The 18,098-nt window shown below is 37.8% G+C and overlaps 1 protein-coding gene across 1 annotated transcript; it reads left to right on the forward strand.

Moving 5' to 3' along the window:
- The first annotated feature begins 1,577 nt into the window (after positions 1-1,577).
- LOC127652215 (neuronal-specific septin-3) lies at positions 1,578-17,557 on the forward strand. The gene is made up of 10 exons (XM_052138350.1): positions 1,578-1,790; positions 2,515-2,754; positions 2,863-2,991; positions 5,025-5,106; positions 8,714-8,851; positions 9,495-9,612; positions 9,735-9,830; positions 10,190-10,286; positions 13,722-13,773; positions 13,995-17,557. The coding sequence occupies exons 2-10, from the start codon at positions 2,517-2,519 to the stop codon at positions 14,128-14,130; spliced, it is 1,086 nt and encodes a 361-aa protein (XP_051994310.1). The 5' UTR covers positions 1,578-1,790; positions 2,515-2,516; the 3' UTR covers positions 14,131-17,557.
- Positions 17,558-18,098: the final 541 nt, after the last annotated feature.

An 18,098-nucleotide genomic window follows, 5' to 3' on the forward strand; every position in this document is an offset into this window, starting at 1 on the left:
GGGTTACCGACGTGTTAGCAACCAGATATGTACAGTATAAACCAGAGTGAGTGCACAGAGGAAAATGTTTGTTCAGAGGTTGCTCTTTCATAGCTCGGGAGACTTAATTTTGTTCTCAGTTATATCTCATATGGTCTCTGATGTTTCTCCATAAAACTTAGACTTTTAGACTTAGCTTGTAGACTTTGGTGTCTGAGTAAATCTGAGCACAGTTTGAGACATTGAGATCTCTTTTGAACAGGGGGAAACAGGTGAGATTACTGGGTTCCTCTGAGACTCTCCATTTGCTCTCAATTTTAGATATGAAACAGATCTCATTTGTACATTTTCTTTATTATGGGTGCTCATCATGTGACATACTGTAAACACTGAGGACTAGACTGTGTGTGATGTCAGTCCCAAAAATGGTAATTCACAATTAAGGCCACAACCCACAAAAAAACATGATAATTGTCACTGATAATTAAGCTTCAGTGGACAACGCAAATGCCACAAACAGTCCACATGTAAACAGACCACTTGATAAAGCCAGGCCTGGAACTACGAAATGTGAAATATGAGTAAGTAATGAAATAAACTGTTAAGTGCAGAATTAACATTATGTTATGTAAATATTATACTACTTGGTTGCATGTGTTCACTGAGTACTGTATATACTGTACACTTTACCTCTGAGTTGTGCTCAGGTTCTCTATATAAATGTACTAGATGGACGCCTTTGACCGTTTGATCTTGCTGTTTTTCAGGAGGCCCTCGATTTTTAGACGCTGTCAAGTTAAAAATAAATTATTTAATTATTAAATTTTTGAAATACACTTGCATTATGTTCTACTTGTTGTGCTACACTGTGTTTTTTTTGTACAAAAAATTATTTTGGTCTGTGAGGCCATCCCTCACAGGCTCGTTTTCATTACCGCCAAAAAATATTGTGCTAATATAAGATTGTTAACTGTAACTAAGTACAATAAATTAAAAGAATATTCCGGGATCAATACAAAACAAGCTCAATCAGCAGCTGTTGTGACAATGTTGATTAACACAAAAACATATTTAGACTTGTACCTTGTTTTTGTCACTCTAAAATCATGTTAACACGTATGTTTATATCTTGTGGCTATGCTTTTGAAACAGTGTTTATTGTAGTGTTTATGAACTGGCCCCATTCACTTTCATTGTCAGTGCCGTATTGTAACCACGACGTATGCTTATTATTATTATTGTGGAAAGTCGAAAGGGATGAGTGTAAATATTTTTTTTTTTTTTTGTTGAAATCAAACTTTTGCCACAAATGCTGTAAATTGATCTTAACTTGTATTAAACTTGGAGGCCTACCCGAATTACTGTGTTTGAGACAAGAAGGCCAAATATAAAAATATCTGGATAAAAAGCAAGGCTTGTTTACCAAAAATGTAAAGGTTTAGTGATAAAATATAGCTTACTGAAAAACAACAAAGACAACTGAGTGAGCACAAATGTCAGGCATGAACCTGCGTCCAGAAACGCAGTGAGCATGCGCGCTGCATCACACAGCCTCCCCGTTTGTTTCCTTGGTAACGGAAAAGGGTGGAGGAGGGAATGAGGGGAATCAAGCGGTCAGCAGAAAGGCGAGAGACAAAGTGAAAGAAGGAGAGGAAGAAGAGAGAGGTACCTGGGCACATGATCATTCCACAACGTCTTACGTACTTATTTTTGGATTAGTAGATATGTTGTAAGACAGCGAAATTTAAACGGCGCGAAGCAGAAAACGGAAAAACAAAAATACCCTGCGATCGCTACAAAACCCGTCATCGGTAAGTGCAAACGTTGTTTGTTTTTGGTTTTAATGCGAAGCCCGTATCGTATGCATTATTAAATGGGACAATTGGAAGAGTATATTGGCTATGTGTGCATACACTTTACGGATGCTAATGCTTGGTTTCTCTCCATCCTTTAACAATTCGCATTGGCGATTAAAATGTTGAATCACAATATCATAGTCCATTTAAAAGAGCACGTAGTGTCGCTTGTGGAGAAAATCCATTGACTCTGGCCATGTGTTGGTATTGAAAAGCATCTTGGTGCGTGGGAAAGGTCAACCCCATGGTGATTAATCAGATAAAGAGATTTATTAAGAGGTTTCTGTAGTAATTCATTATTTGTTGCTTATTTGGGTGGCATATGCCATTAATATGGGCTGACAACTCAGTGGAGCATCTAAATTGGGTTAGGCATGGGAAAGAGGAGCACTGAAGCACTAAAATGCTTCCAAAAGAACCTAATTATTCTGAGATGTGTAATGATCTTGTTCTTATAGGGCAGCTTATACTGTTGTTTGTAAATGGCTATGTTATTTTATTAAATGCTGAAATTGAGCATTAATTACTTTACTTTCAATACAAAATAAAGACATTAAATAAACTAAGATAACCTTACTCTGTTTTGAACATTCATTCAAAGCATAGTAGGCCCACTGGGCATTCATACGCACATTGCATCTTGTTAAATCTATTGTTTATCATGCACTCCTTCATTTAGACATGTCAGAAATTGTCCCCCCTGAAGTGAGACCTAAACCGGCCGTCCCAGCCAAACCCTCTCATGTGGCACCGCCTTCCAGCGTTCCCTTTGTGCCTTCACCCCAAGGAACAGGGGGAGATGGGCAAGGGTCAGGTCGAGGATCTGCATTGCTTGGATACATTGGGATAGACACCATCATTGAGCAGATGCGGAAGAAGACCATGAAGACCGGCTTTGATTTCAACATCATGGTAGTTGGTGGGTGGGAGAGCAATGCAGTTTGTTTCTGTTCTCATAGTTCATTCCTATTCACCTCGTCTGTTTCACAACCTCACCATTTCTTTGTTATTTTGCTCAATCTCTCAGGTCAAAGTGGTCTGGGGAAATCCACCTTGGTGAATACTCTGTTTAAGTCACAGGTGAGCAGAAGAAGCACAGGCTGGAGTCACGATGAGAAGATCACAAAGACTGTAGAGATTAAATCTGTTTCTCATGGTAAGAGGACAGGTTTCTAACCACTTTTAAACGATAAATATTTATAGTTATCATTTACACACCCTCATGCCATTCCAACCATATGATTTTCTTTCTTCCAGGGAACATAAAAAGGAGAATCTCTGAGCCGCTCTTTTCCAAACAATGCATAATTACACATGAGATTTAAGAGCTGCAGTGCAGGGAATTTTTTCAGTGAATGTTAACTTATATTTCAGTCTGAATTTTAAACAGTGTCTTCAGAAAACTTACTGCATATAGGGTTATAGTGCACAAGTCATATCAAGTACTATTATGATGCTCTTTTTTTGGCATTTCTGGAGATCAACAGCTGTCCACATAATTTTATGCAAAAGAAAAGCTCTGAGATTCTGTTAAGCTTCTCATTTTGTAGTCGGAGGATATAAGATAATCATATGTATTTGTGGTAACACTTTATTTTAAGGGTTCACAATAATGCACTAGTTAAGCATGAAAGACAGTCATTAATATATAACTGAATGTACAGTAAGGCAATCTTATTGTGTAGCATCCCAATCCCATTTTTGTGTAGACAGAATTGTAATAAATGCTGAAATTGAGCATTAATTACTTTACTTTCTATACAAAATAAAGACATTAAATAATATATATTAATTATAAATATAATAAATAACCTTACTCTACTTTAATTTAATTATTAATTACTGTCTAATTCATGATTAAGTAGTGCATTATTGTGGACACTTAAAATAAAAGTGTTACCATATTTTTAATGACATGAAGGTGATCAAATTATGTCAGACTTTTCATTTTTTGGGTGAACCCTTGCTTTAACAGTGTCTCAGTTTGTATAGCATTCAAAACAGAGCAAATGGGCCGAACATCACAAGCTTTTGTTCCCATTTTTCATATTGCATCCGTTCCTTGGTCAAGCAAAGCATGGTACCACTGGTTGATATAGGGTTGTTGTAAAATATCAAACCTTTCTTGACAGAAATAGATTTCATAGACTAATTAAGAATGACTTAGCCTGAGCCTGGTCATATATTCAATACACCACTCCTTGTGATGGGGCTTAATGTCAGCCTTTTCAGAATATTTGTTTCGATTACAACCAATGAGTTTCAGTTTGATAAGGTCCTGACGTTGTTTTTGTTCCTATGCAGTTAATAACAAATATATGCTTGAACGTAAGAGAGGACCCAATTCAGTGTCTAGACTGGCATGTGTTGAGCCCAGGGTAAGTTAGGAGGCTTGTTGTGGAATACCCTGATGGGGAATTATACCCAGAGAACAGTAAGAGGTAAGACAACAGCTGGAAAGCTAAGTGGTATACAAAGTACCAAAATGGTTTTCAGAAAAAAGCACTACTAGGATAGATATTTCATCAAAGGGATATGTGTTGACTGTGTGCAGACCCTTGTGTAATATTGTTGTGACAGTGTTACAGTTACAGACGTTGACTGGATGTTTTTACAAATCAGCTGGAAAAGTATTTTAAATCGTAATAATAGTGTGCCTGTGCAAAAAATGCAGGCATTATTTACTAATTTAATTTGCTGAAAATATTCCCCTCTATCGTAGCTTGCAAATCTCCAACTTGTATTCCAACTTGTTGCCTCAAAATGCATAAACATTGTGATTAAGATTGCAGCATAGACAATTTTATGATGATTTTTCTGAACATCCATTTTTTGTTCTATGGAAAAGAACAAAATACAGTAATAATATGATAATTCTTACCTTTTATGTTCCGTGGAAGAAAGAAACTCATAGGGTTTTGGAATGACATGAGGATGAGGAAATGATAACAGAATTTTCATGTTTGAAAAGATTATATTTCCAAAAGGTTTTTTTTTTTTTGTAAGTTGTTTCTTAGAATTGGCAAAATTGAAGAGATAGACAAAAAATATAAGTAAGTGTTTTCCTGGTATCATCATGAGACACTGAAACTTTGTATCGTGTGATTCTGTTTTTATACATGTATAGAATCTAAATCACTGCAATCTAACATACTGTGTTTGTAACTGTGATTATTTTATTTTTTTCAGTGATTGAGGAAGGAGGTGTGAAGATGAAGTTAACAGTTGTTGACACACCAGGCTTTGGGGACCAAATTAACAATGATTATTGGTGAGTAATGTGTGATTTATCTTTTTAATATAATCAGAATTATGTGATTTCACAGACACATGATGGAGGGTGCCATTACTTTTCAACAAATTATCCAAAATGCCACTGCATCCTTCTGGGAACACAAATCCCACATTGAACAGGAAACTGAACTGTTGAAGGAAACTATGTCAGCTGTATGCTTCATTTCGGCAGTTACTTAAAGGCAATCAAATCATGTTACTGGTGTGAAGGTGTAAGAAGAACCCAGCTTGCAGATGATGGTTCTCTCTTGATCCGCCACGTTTTAGCGGCCGGTAGGGGTCTCTTCCGCCCCTGGCAGCGGCCCTGACTGCTCCATGCGATTGGCTAGGAGCCCCTCCTCCCCTCATGGTCGGCGGCCATGCATCTTATCATGTGGCTTGTTGAGCACATTACATAGTGCGGAGGCATAGCACGTGTGGAGGCTTCACGCTATTCTCCGTGCCCCACAGAGCGAGAACCATATTATAGCGACCACGAGGAGGTTACCTCATGTGAATCTACCCTCCCTAGCAACTGAGTCACTCAGCTCGCCCTGGATTCGAACTCGTGACTCCAGGGGTGGTTGTCAGCGTCTCTTACTATTTCTGAACTTTCCCAAGTCCCAGTTGAGTATCATGATCTGTCGGAGGTATTCAGTAAAAGAAAGGCTTCCATGCTTTCCCCTCATCTCGCATATAACTTCACAATAGACCTTTTACCACATACATGCCCTCCAAGAGGAATACTCTTCTCCCTTTCAGCACCAGAAGGGAATGCCATAGAGGATTATATCAAAGATGCTCTCGCCACTGGTTTCATCCATTCCTTTAAATCTCCTGGTGGTGCCAGTTTCTTCTTTGTAGGTAAGAGAAATGGGAGTCAAAGGCCATGTATTGACTACAGGGGTTTAAAAAAAATCACAATCTAGAACCACTACCCTCTACCTCTAATGACAACTGCTCTCGAGCTTCTTCAAAGTGCCACCATCTTTACCAAATTTGATCTTCGCTGTGCCTATAATCTGGTCTGTATTTGAAAGGGAGATGAATGGATGACTGCCTTCATAAAATCGACAGACCAATATGAGTATTTGTTGATGCCATTTGGATTGGTAAACGCTACTGCAGTCTTCCAGTCTTTAATGATGTGCTAAGGGAGACGCTCAACAGCTCACATTTGTATACCTCAATGACATCCTCATCTTCTCTAAAAACCTTCAAGAACAAAAAGTGAATTTCGCATTTCCACTGTTTTCTTGGGGTTCATCATTTCTAGTGGTCAGGTTCAGATGGTCCCAAAGAAGGTTCAAAATGTCAGAGAATGGCCCCATCCAACATCAGTCAAATAAGTTCAGTGTTTCCATGTATTTGCCCATTTTTCCAGGAAGTTAGTCAGGATTTCTTCAGTGGACAACTGAGGCAAACAAGTCTTTTGTAGATCTCAAACGTCAATTTATTTCTGCCCCAATATTGACTCTACCTGATCCTGAGCATCCTTTTATAGTAGAATTTTATGCTTCTGATGTAGCAGTGGGCGTTCTATTGTCACAGCGATTTCAGATAACAAACTTCACCCCTGAGCTTTCTTCTCTCAACGCCTCTCTGCTGCAGAACAAAACTACGATATTGGAGATCGAGAGTTGTGTGTAAACAGTGGCTGGAGGGGGCCAGACATCCATTTGTGGTATGGACTGACCACGAAAACCTGGCTTATATTCAAGAAGCAAAGAGACAGGCTGGGTGGGCTCTGTTTTTTAACCGTTTTGACTTTGTTCTATCTTACAGACCAGGTACCAAGAATGGGAAGCCAGATGCTCTTTTGAGACAGTTTGATCCTCCAGAACAGGAGAAGCATCTTAAACCCATCTAGTTACCATCTAAAGTGGCAGCACCCATTTGGTGGGACATTGAAACAACTGTTCAGAGGGCTCAAAGACATCAGCCTGACCCAGGTAATGGTCCTCCAGGCTGCCTCTTTGTGGCTAACACTCGTCATTCTAGTGTATTGCAGTGGGCACACTCCTCACATTTGACAGGGCACCCAGGGATTTTATCAAGAGGCATATCTGGTGGCCCGCAATGGAAAAAGGCACAAGATTATTTGTGCAAGCTTGTCAAGTGTGTGCTCAAAGCAAGGAGCAAAGAGCCCTTCCACAAAGCCTGTTACATCCCCTACCCATCCCTCATGCTCTTGGTTTCACATGTCAATGGACTTTGTTCGTAACACCCTTTGTCAGACCTCCATAAGTATGTCCCCATTCGAATGTCAGTATGGTTATTAACCACCTCAGTTCCCAGAACAAGACTTGGAGGTTGGAGTACCATCAGTAGAACGGTTGGTCCAGCAATGCAGATGAACATGGTGGAGGGCTCGAGCAGCTCTCCAAAGAGCCCAACTTCAAAAACAGCATCAGGGTAACCACCAGGCTGGGACCATCTCTGCATACTGGGCAATGGGTATGGCTGTCCACAAAGCACATTCCGCTTGAGATGGAATCCAGAAAACTGGCCCCTTGATTCATTAGCCCTTTTAATGTTCTTCACAGAATTAACCCTTTTAGCTATAAGCTTAATTTACCATGGTCATTGAGGATCCATCCCACCACTCTCATTTCACAACTGAAGCCCTTGCTATGAAGTCACCTGTCTCCCACTGTTCAACCTCCTCCAGCTCCTTCGATCATTCAGGGGCAACCAGCATACACTGTTCTACGCATCTTAAATTCTCAGCAGGTGCAAGGAAGACTACAATATTTGGTGGACTGGGAGGACTATGGACCTGAAGAGCGGTCCTGGGTAACATCACGGGACATTCTAGACCCCAAATTGATAAAAGAATTGAATGCTAGAGACTCTGAGGGAAAGTTAGGTGCCATTCCTAGAAGGCGGGGGTCCTGTAAGAAGAACCTGATGCAATATGAATGATGGCCGCTAGATGGCATTCTTTTCCCTTTGGTTTTACTTTTATGGTCAGAAGTTCCTGTTCTTGTTAGTTTGCCAATCATCATGCACACCTGTGTTTAATTTTGAGCTTGTTTTCCTCTCTATTTAAGTAATCTTGGTTTTGTGTATCATTGCTCAGTCTTGAGTTTGCATTCATTGTGCTATGCTCGTGCTTATGTAAAGTTGATCTTTTCTTTTCATTAAAAGACGTTTGAGTTATCTACAGTAAATCTCTGTGATTTACCTGCCTGCATTTGGATCCAACTTCTCCAGGACTGTGAGTTATCTCAGTGGTTAAAGAAACAACACAAGGATCTTTAGACCTCTGTTCAAGACCAGTGACTCACCTAATCCAAGTTACAGAAGGTCACTGTTTTTACCTTCAAATTTGCCTATAAATTAATCGGCATAGACACTGTTACTGTAATCAGACCATCTGTTGAGATACCAAATGTGAGTCTGGCTTGGAAACTCACCCTTGGTGATGTGAGCCAAGGATATCTGTACAGAAGCACAGTGTTTTTCAGTGTCACTTAATTGCTTTATAGAAAAACATTCCATATTGGATGTTGTTGTTTTTATTTGCTGTAGCAACATTTGAATATATTTCTGCAATTATTTGTGGCATCTACTTAAAATACCATGTTGCTTTCTGTTCCTAGTTGGGAGCCCATCTCCAAATACATCAATGAACAGTATGAGAAGTTTTTGAAGGAAGAAGTGAACATTGCTCGCAAAAAACGTATCCCAGATACCAGAGTGCACTGCTGCCTGTACTTCATTTCACCAACCGGACACTCGTGAGTTCTGACTACGTACTTCACCAGTTGACACATACTTCAGCTGATTTACCTCGTAAAATAGCACACAAAGTGTATGGAACAACAGTTTACCTAATTAGTGCAAAGCCTTTGGAAGAATTATGGTCAGTGAGGAATCCAGGATGAAGAAGAACCTTGAGATATAGGGATAATCCAATGTTCATGGTGTTTCATGCTGTGTTAGTGCTAAATGTGCTGCAACTGTCTCTTAGCTGTAATTCTCTACGGATTTCATTGCTATATTACAAAGGGTATTCACATCACAACGTGATTTTTTATAGATCAAAATGCTTGCATTTGCAGCTGGGTTAATTAAGACAAGCTGTTGTGTTCATTTGAGGCAGTTTAATGGTAGCCAGCTGGTACGTGCTGTGCATGTGTGTGTAAACCTCACTCACCTGGCCTCAAGAGGCGCACTAGTGATTGACCCTAGGGGCCGAGCAGGACCAGTTACAGCAGCATGCATGAGTGCGTCTCATTCAGCCAGTTACACTGATGTGCTGAACTGCTTGACTCAGCTGTTATAGTCAAATATGGCCTATGCGAATCTCAGGCAGACCATTGTCCCTGTAATAATATCTGCTCCTATCAGCCTGTCCCTTTCCACCTTATTTCTCCTAAGGCTTCGCCAGTTGGATATTGAGTTCATGAAACATCTGAGTCGTGTGGTCAACATCATTCCTGTCATCGCCAAGTCTGACACGCTCACTCCTGATGAGAAAACTGAATTCAAACAGAAGGTGAGATTGAATGACGCAATAAACAAACAGATAAATAGAGCTGTTCTTACAAAATTATAAACTGATTGTGTATTTATGCCATATATCATACAGTTACTGCATTTCTCCATCATTCCTTGTAGGTGAGGAAGGAGCTGGAGGTTTGTGGAATCGAGTGTTATCCACAGAAAGAATTTGATGAAGACATGGAGGATAAGAGTGATAATGATAAGATCAGGGTAAGAGCACTGCATATTGTCAGTCTTATGTAAAAGTAAGTATTAATTTATATGCCAATGAGTTACAGTTTACACTTATAGTCATTTCAGCCATACACATTTATGGTAGACTGAAAAGTCTTCCATCGAATTATGCATTGAAACTTTTAAACAGTAATTTTAAAAGCTGAGCAGTTATGGAAAAGTTTCAGATTAATTTGATAGTGCTTTATTCAGCTGTTTGTTCTCTCATCCTTACTTCTCTCCCGGTCTTACCTCTTCTCACTGGCCAAGACTTGCATTGTTTTTTCTCTTTCTGTCTCTATGTTGGCCCATGTTTTTTCACATTATGTTTGTCCCATTAAATTTGTGTATTACAGGATTCAATGCCCTTTGCTGTGGTAGGAAGTGATAAAGAGTACCAGGTCAATGGCAAACGAGTTTTGGGGAGGAAGACAGCCTGGGGAGTGGTGGAGGGTGAGTGAGCCAAACGATTTGTGTCTGAATTTAGACATACTCCACTTAGACCTAGTATTCTGTAAGGTGATCTAGCATCCTATGTGGACACCACAGGGGTCTACTAAAGAGCCATCATTAAAACTCTACATTAAAACTCTGCACCTATGTTATTCGACTCCAGAGTATGCACAAATTTCTGCCATGCTACGGAACGCAACTCACATATTTTCCATTAAATTTGATCCAAATCATTATCAAAGGACATAGATTATTTACTCTAGCATTGTTCATTGTTGAAGAAGGGAAAAACCTCAGTAATGCTTCTTGTCCGGTGTGCAACTGCCTTTAGATGTGCACATTTAATGTATTTCACTCTTTAGCAAAGATAGTGTTTTGTTGTTGTTGTTTTTCTTCTGTGTTTACATCATTCAAGACAGCTGGCTAATATTAATTCAGAATTTTGTCAATTTCTATAATAAACCAACTTATAAAGTTTTTTATAAATACTGAAACTGTTTAAATTCAAATTAAAAAAAAATTATTTGACATTTATTAAATTTTTTTTAAATTTATTATAGAAAAAGTATAATTTTGCAACTACTGTAGATTAAATTTATACCAAACTCCACAAAAAAAAAATTATTACATCAAATATCAGATTTAGCTTGGTTATCTTTAGTGGAAATAATGAACTCATGTTTGTCTGTATGTCATTAACTCATGATTAGAGTCTTCTGTGTTCGTTCAAAAGAGAAAATCAATCCAAAGAGATTTTAATTTCAATAGAATGACCCTGGTAATATACACTACCGGTCAAAAGTTTTGAAACACTTACTCATTCTTTATTATAATTTTTGTCTTCTTCACATTTTTAGAATAATAGTAAACTCATCAAAACTATGGAATAACAGAAATGGAACTATGGGAATTTTGTTGTGACTAAACAAAATCCAAAATAAATCAAAACTGTTATATTTTAGCATCTTCAAAGTGGCCACAGTTTGCCTAGAATTTGCAGACATGTACTCTTGACATTTTCTCGACCAACTTCTTGAGGTATCACCCTGGGATGCTTTTTAAACTGTATTGAAGGAGTTCCCATCTATGTTGGACACTTATTGGCTGCTTTTCTTTATTAATTGGTCTAAGCCATCAATTTCAAAAACATTTTTTAATACAATTTTAGTTTTATAATGAAATAAATTAATATGGTGGCACAATTATATTTTTGTCTACAAAACTAATTTCAATCATTTAAGCATACGCCTTCGGATCAAAAGATTTTTAAGATCATGAGAAACATTTCAGTCAAGTGTTTTAAAACTTTTGACCAGTAGTGTCTGTGTGTATGTATATACACTCACCTAAAGGATTATTAGGAACACCTGTTCAATTTCTCATTAATGCAATTATCTAATCAACCAATCACATGGCAGTTGCTTCAATGCATTTAGGGGTGTGGTCCTGGTCAAGACAATCTCCTGAACTCCAAACTGAATGTCAGAATGGGAAAGAAAAGTGATTTAAGCAATTTTGAGCGTGGCATGGTTGTTGGTGCCAGACGGGCCGGTCTGAGTATTTCACAATCTGCTCAGTTACTGGGATTTTCACGCACAACCATTTCTAGGGTTTACAAAGAATGGTGTGAAAAGGGAAAAACATCCAGTATGCGGCAGTCCTGTGGGCGAAAATGCCTTGTTGATGCTAGGGGTCAGAGGAGAATGGGCCGACTGATTCAAGCTGATAGAAGAGCAACTTTGCCTGAAATAACCACTCGTTACAACCGAGGTATGCAGCAAAGCATTTGTGAAGCCACAACACGCACAACCTTGAGGCGGATGGGCTACAACAGCAGAAGACCCCACCGGGTACCACTCATCTCCACTACAAATAGGAAAAAGAGGCTACAGTTTGCAAGAGCTTACCAAAATTGGACAGTTGAAGACTGGAAAAATGTTGCCTGGTCTGATGAGTCTCGATTTCTGTTGAGACATTCAGATGGTAGAGTCAGAATTTGGCGTAAACAGAATGAGAACATGGATCCATCATGCCTCGTTACCACTGTGCAGGCTGGTGGTGTTGGCGTAATGGTGTGGGGGATGTTTTCTTGGCACACTTTAGGCCCCTTAGTGCCAATTGGGCATCGTTTAAATGCCACGGCCTACCTTAGCATTGTTTCTGACCATGTCCATCCCTTTATGGCCACCATGTACCCATCCTCTGCTGGCTACTTCCAGCAGGATAATGCACCATGTCACAAAGCTCAAATCATATCAAATTGGTTTCTTGAACATGACAGTGAGTTCACTGTACTAAAATGGCCCCCACAGTCACCAGATCTCAACCCAATAGAGCATCTTTGGGATGTGGTGGAACGGGAGCTTCGTGCCCTGGATGTGCATCCCACAAATCTCCATCAACTGCAAGATGCTATCCTATCAATATGGGCCAACATTTCTAAAGAATGCTTTCAGCACCTTGTTGAATCAATGCCACGTAGAATTAAGGCAGTTCTGAAGGTGAAAGGGGGTCAAACACAGTATTAGTATGGTGTTCCTAATAATCCTTTAGGTGAGTGTGTATATATATATATATATATATATATATATATATATATATATGATTTGTTCAGATAACCATTTTTGTAATTCAAACTTCTACGCCAGTAGGTGGCAACAAATCAACTTCTTTCATGAGTTTTGAGTCTTTAAACCGTTGATAAAGCACAGAGACCGAAACAAGTCTAAATATACTTTATTCAAGTCAGTGTGTCTACTAAGAGACTTTAGCAGCGTTTAAATATAAACATTTTCCCTGCAAATGACAACAAAGCATATCATTTTGTGAACTGCTGCATGATCATCAAGGAATATGCAAAAAAGACAGCATAGCCTAAAAGTAATTACAGGTTTTAATTACATCCTGATGTCATTGTTATGTCATTTGTCAATTTTACTGTTAACTAATCCAGCCCCTTCTCTCCTTGTTAAACGAGATTACCAAACTAAACGAGCGACATGCCTACACAGCCTGCACTCCTATTGGCTCATGCTTTAGTCAGTTTTGAAAAGCCACCAAAGCACCTCACGCGTTGCGAGCGGCTGCAGCTGTTTAAAACACTTACATGCTGATTGCTAAGTCACAGATACTGTATTTAGGGGCTGAGATGAATTTTAGGGTGGCTGAAGCCCTCCTCAAATGGGTCTAGTAACGCCGATGCTGGTGGGCGACACTAGCGGAGACGATGCGCTGTGAATAGTGACTGTAGCCTACGTGATGGAAACATCCAGTGTCCAGAATATGAATTAGATTTAAATTTTCCATAGTGGGCCAAATTCTGTTCTATTTTAAAAATACTAAGAATATCTCATTTTACAACAAACCAATAGAGTATTTTGTTCAGAATGTGGCAGTGGTACATATCGTTTGACATGTATTTTTTTGTTCCTGTAGTTGAAAACCCAAATCACTGCGAATTCTCCTTACTTCGTGATTTCCTGATCAGGTGATGTATAAAACATTATTTGTTATTATATAGTGATCAATGACATTTGTATTGCTTTCTGAAAGATTTAGATAACCAGTTTGAATTTAACTTTCCCATTCACAATATTCATAGTCTTTATTAAATGTCTTCTATAATTAAGCTATTATAATAACACTGCATTAACTTTTCTAAAAATGATTAGTGACTAAATAATAACAATATCATTATCATGTGCTTAGGTCTCACCTCCAGGACCTGAAAGAGGTCACTCATAACATCCACTATGAGACGTACCGTGCCAAGAGGCTCAATCATAACGGAGGTCTGCATCCCATCTCCTCCACTGGTACTGACACACAGGAGAGTATCCTGTGAAGAAAAATGAGCAAGAAAACAAAAGATAGCTAGGAAAGATGAAAGAGGAGAAAAAAGATAACGAAGTTTCACTTTATAATTCAGCTTAGCATGAATAATTAATTGCTGTGGAGGTTTTGTCATTGTTCTCCTTTTAACCCTTCGTGGAACTCATCTTGTCTTCTCTTTTCACATAACCTTGTTGTCAAGTTAGTTCAATAACTTGAAATTACAAAGTTCTTCAGCTCACAATGCTGATTTTAGTGAGCGAGATTGCTTGCGCAGGCCACATATTAGGGTAAACAGTCCTGTGTACACGTTGTTCTAAAACAGAAATTGTGTCCAATTCCTCTGTTCTCTTTCTGATTCTGAACCTCTCCCTTTGTCCTCCATGAGCACCTCTGTTAGAGCAGTTTAATATAGTTACATTGGTCAGCACATTGGAGGATTGCACTGCCACTGCAGCGTACTCTATGGGCCTTAATTATTAAAACAATTAGCACACTTTTAGCTCATTAGCCAATGCAAGAAATCATGAATCTGAATCTCAACTCCATGGATTGTCACAGTGCTGTTATACATGAATATCAACACATTTGGAACACCATTGCCAGTCTGAACTAACTGTTGTATAGTACATTTTTACATGCAAAGTGTTTTAATAGGTGTTCAAGATTTTCATCTCTTTAGGCCTGTAAGGGTACAGCTGTGTTTCTCTCAGTACTCTAGATTCTCTAGTATTAATCTTCTACCTTTGCAGTATAACTTGCCAAAGCAAGTCTCAGAGGACTCTGAAGTGACCATTGAAGTATCTGCTAAAGGATGATTCCAAAACAGGTACAACAGTTACTAATTTGTTTACATTGTTTTTTAACTGTCCTTAACTTCAGAGTAACTAAAAGAAAACTGATTAAAATGATCAGACTTGTGGCTTTAAGGCTTTCCTTCAGCACATTTTGTATGTGTCTGCTTGTGTGAATGAGTACACAAGTTGCAAATGTTAAGTTTTCTCTTTGGTTACAGTGATTTTTGCCTCTTAACTTACCCCCTCCTTCAAATGTAATTTGTTAGCAATTATTCTTTTCTTTACATTTTCCATGTGTGCCAATGTTAGCATTTGTGTGGATTTACAGTTGAAATCAGAAGTTTACATACACCTTAGAAAGAATACATTTAAATTAAATTTCTCACATTTCCTGACATTTAATCATAGAAAACATTCCCTGTCTTGGGTCAGTTAGGATCACTCCTTTTATTAAAAAAATGTGAAATGTCAGAATAATATTAGAGAGAATTATTTATTTCAGCTTTTATTTCTTTCATCACATTGAAACTAAATACAGTGGGTCAGAAGTTTACATATACTGTTAGTATTTGGAAGCATTGCCTTTAAATTGTTTAACTTGGGTCAAGTAGCCGTCCACAAGCTTCTCACAATAAGTTGCAGGAATTTTGGCTCATTCCTCCAGACAGAACTGGTGTAACTGAGTCGGGTTTGTAGGCCTCCTTGCTCGCACACACTTTTTTTAGTTCTTCCCACAAATGTTCCTATTGGATTGAGGTCAGGGCTTTTTGATGGACACTCCAATACCTTGACTTTGTTGTCCTTAAGCCATTTTGCCACAATTTGAAGGTATATTTGGGGTCATTTTTCATTTGGGAGACCCATTTGCCAAAGCTTAAACTTCCTGGCTGATGTCTTGAAATGTTGCTTCAATATATCCACATCATTTTCCTTCATGATGACATCTATTTTGTTAAGTGCACCAGTCCCTCTTGCAGCAAAGCACCCCCACAACATGATGCTGCCACTCCCAAGCTTCACACATTTGTACAAGGACCTTTGCTGTTGTTCTGGGTTTGATTTTCACTTTTTGCGCCAAACTGCGTTGATCTCTAGGAGACAGAATGCGTCTCCTTCCTGAGCGGTATGATGGCTACGTGGTCCCATGGTGTTTATACTTGCATACTATTGTTTGTACAGATGAAAGTGTTACCTTCAGGCATTTGGAAATTGCTTAATTTGAAGGTAGGCCTTAAAATACATCCACAGGTACACCTCCAATTGACCCCAATTAGCCTATCAGAGGCTAAAGGCTTGACATAATTTTCTGGAATTTTCTAAACTGCTTAAAGGCACGTATGTAAACTTCTGACTCACTGGAATTGTGATAGTCAAATAAAAGTGAAACACTCTGTCTGTAAACAATTGTTGGAGAAATTACTAGTATCATGCACAAAGTAGATGTCCTAAACGATTTGTCAAAACTATAGTTTGCTAATATTAAATCTGTGGCGTGGCTAAAAAAAATGAGTTTTAATGACTTCAACCTGTAGCTCTATAAATACAATAAAGCTCACCTTAGCATTCTTCCACATGATCTCTACACAGACTAATACTAATCTATGAAGGAAAAACGTTTTATACAAGTTATATTTAATGGACATTATTTGTGGTTAATGTTAGTAACCGCATTAAATAATTTTAACTGGTCCCTCTTTTACTTTAAACAAATAAATAAACAAATAAATAAATAAAAGCAAAAATCAAGGTTATGGTAGGGGGATTATAATTTTTTTAAGCACTTACATTTAATTCTTCTGCAGTAAAGTTGTTTAAATTGACGTTTTACAGTCAATTTAGAGTTTACAAAATTGGATATATCTTTACATAGAAAATGGTAGTAAGTGATTTTATCACACTAAAATCATGTTAACACGCATATTGTTTACATCTTATGGCTATAATTATGAAACGGTAAGTTTTTTAATGTTTATGGGTTGCCCTTGTTCACTTTAATTGTAACTCAGATTTTTTAAAGAAAAGGGATTAGTCGAAATTTTTATTTATTTTGTAATCAACATTTGCCACAAATGCTGTCTATTGAGCTTAAAGGGATAGTTCACCCAAAAATCAAAATCTAATTTACTCACCCTCATGTTATAACAAATGTGTATGACTTTCATTCTTCTGCAGAACACGAATTAAAGTTTTTTTTTAGAAGAATATCTCAGCTCTGTTGGACCAAACAAAGCAAGTGAATTGTGACCAGATCTTTGAATTTCCAAAATGCACAAAGGCAAATATTGTTTCTCACTCACACCTATCATATAGCACAAGGCACATATAGCACATATTCACAAGGCATGAATTTAACCATTGGAGTCGTATGGATTAATTTTATGATGCGTTTCAAAGTTTTGGTCACCATTCACTTGCATTGTATGGAACTACAGCGCTGAGATATTCTGCTTAAAATCTAAGATGGCATGAGGGTGAGTAAATTAAGATTTTTAGGTGAACTCTCTCTTTAACTTGTATTGAACCTGGAATTTTCGTTTAAGTCAGAAACCACTACAGATGCAAGTTACTGAACTTAAATCAGTTCACATATCATTAGTCTTTTTTCATATCACATCATTAGGAATAATAAAATCATGGATCAAATAATTATGAAACATTACATTTATGTTTTATTTATTATATTACCTATGCTTTCGTTTAATAAATATGTTTGTCATAATTGCCTTTACTGTCTTTTCTGAGATGAAAAACAGTAGGTTTTATTGTAACATGTTAATGTGAAAAACAAAACTGTTTATAATATGCATTTATTTACATTAAAATAGTATGTAATTACATAAAAAATAAGTTTCATTAACATTTTTACGGTCTGGCTGTAAATGAAGAACAAACATGACCTCACACCCTCAAACAACAAATTGGTTTTGATTATCTTCGAAAATAAAAACATAAAAATTTTTTATTGGGTTATTGTTTATGAAAACTGAGGAAGAGCATTTAGATATGCTTAAGTCTGTATCTATGACAATGTTAACCCTCATAAGAAAACAAAGGCAAACTAAATATAAATGAAGCCTAAATCTGAAAAAAGATAATTATGTCTGTTTTTCCTTTTTCTTTATCCTCACATTTAATGAGGGGACAATGAACCTTTTCTTGTCCTGCACACATGAATTTGCACAAA

Source organism: Xyrauchen texanus, chromosome 11 (assembly GCF_025860055.1).
Source record: "Xyrauchen texanus isolate HMW12.3.18 chromosome 11, RBS_HiC_50CHRs, whole genome shotgun sequence".
Taxonomy (NCBI): Eukaryota; Metazoa; Chordata; class Actinopteri; order Cypriniformes; family Catostomidae; genus Xyrauchen; species Xyrauchen texanus.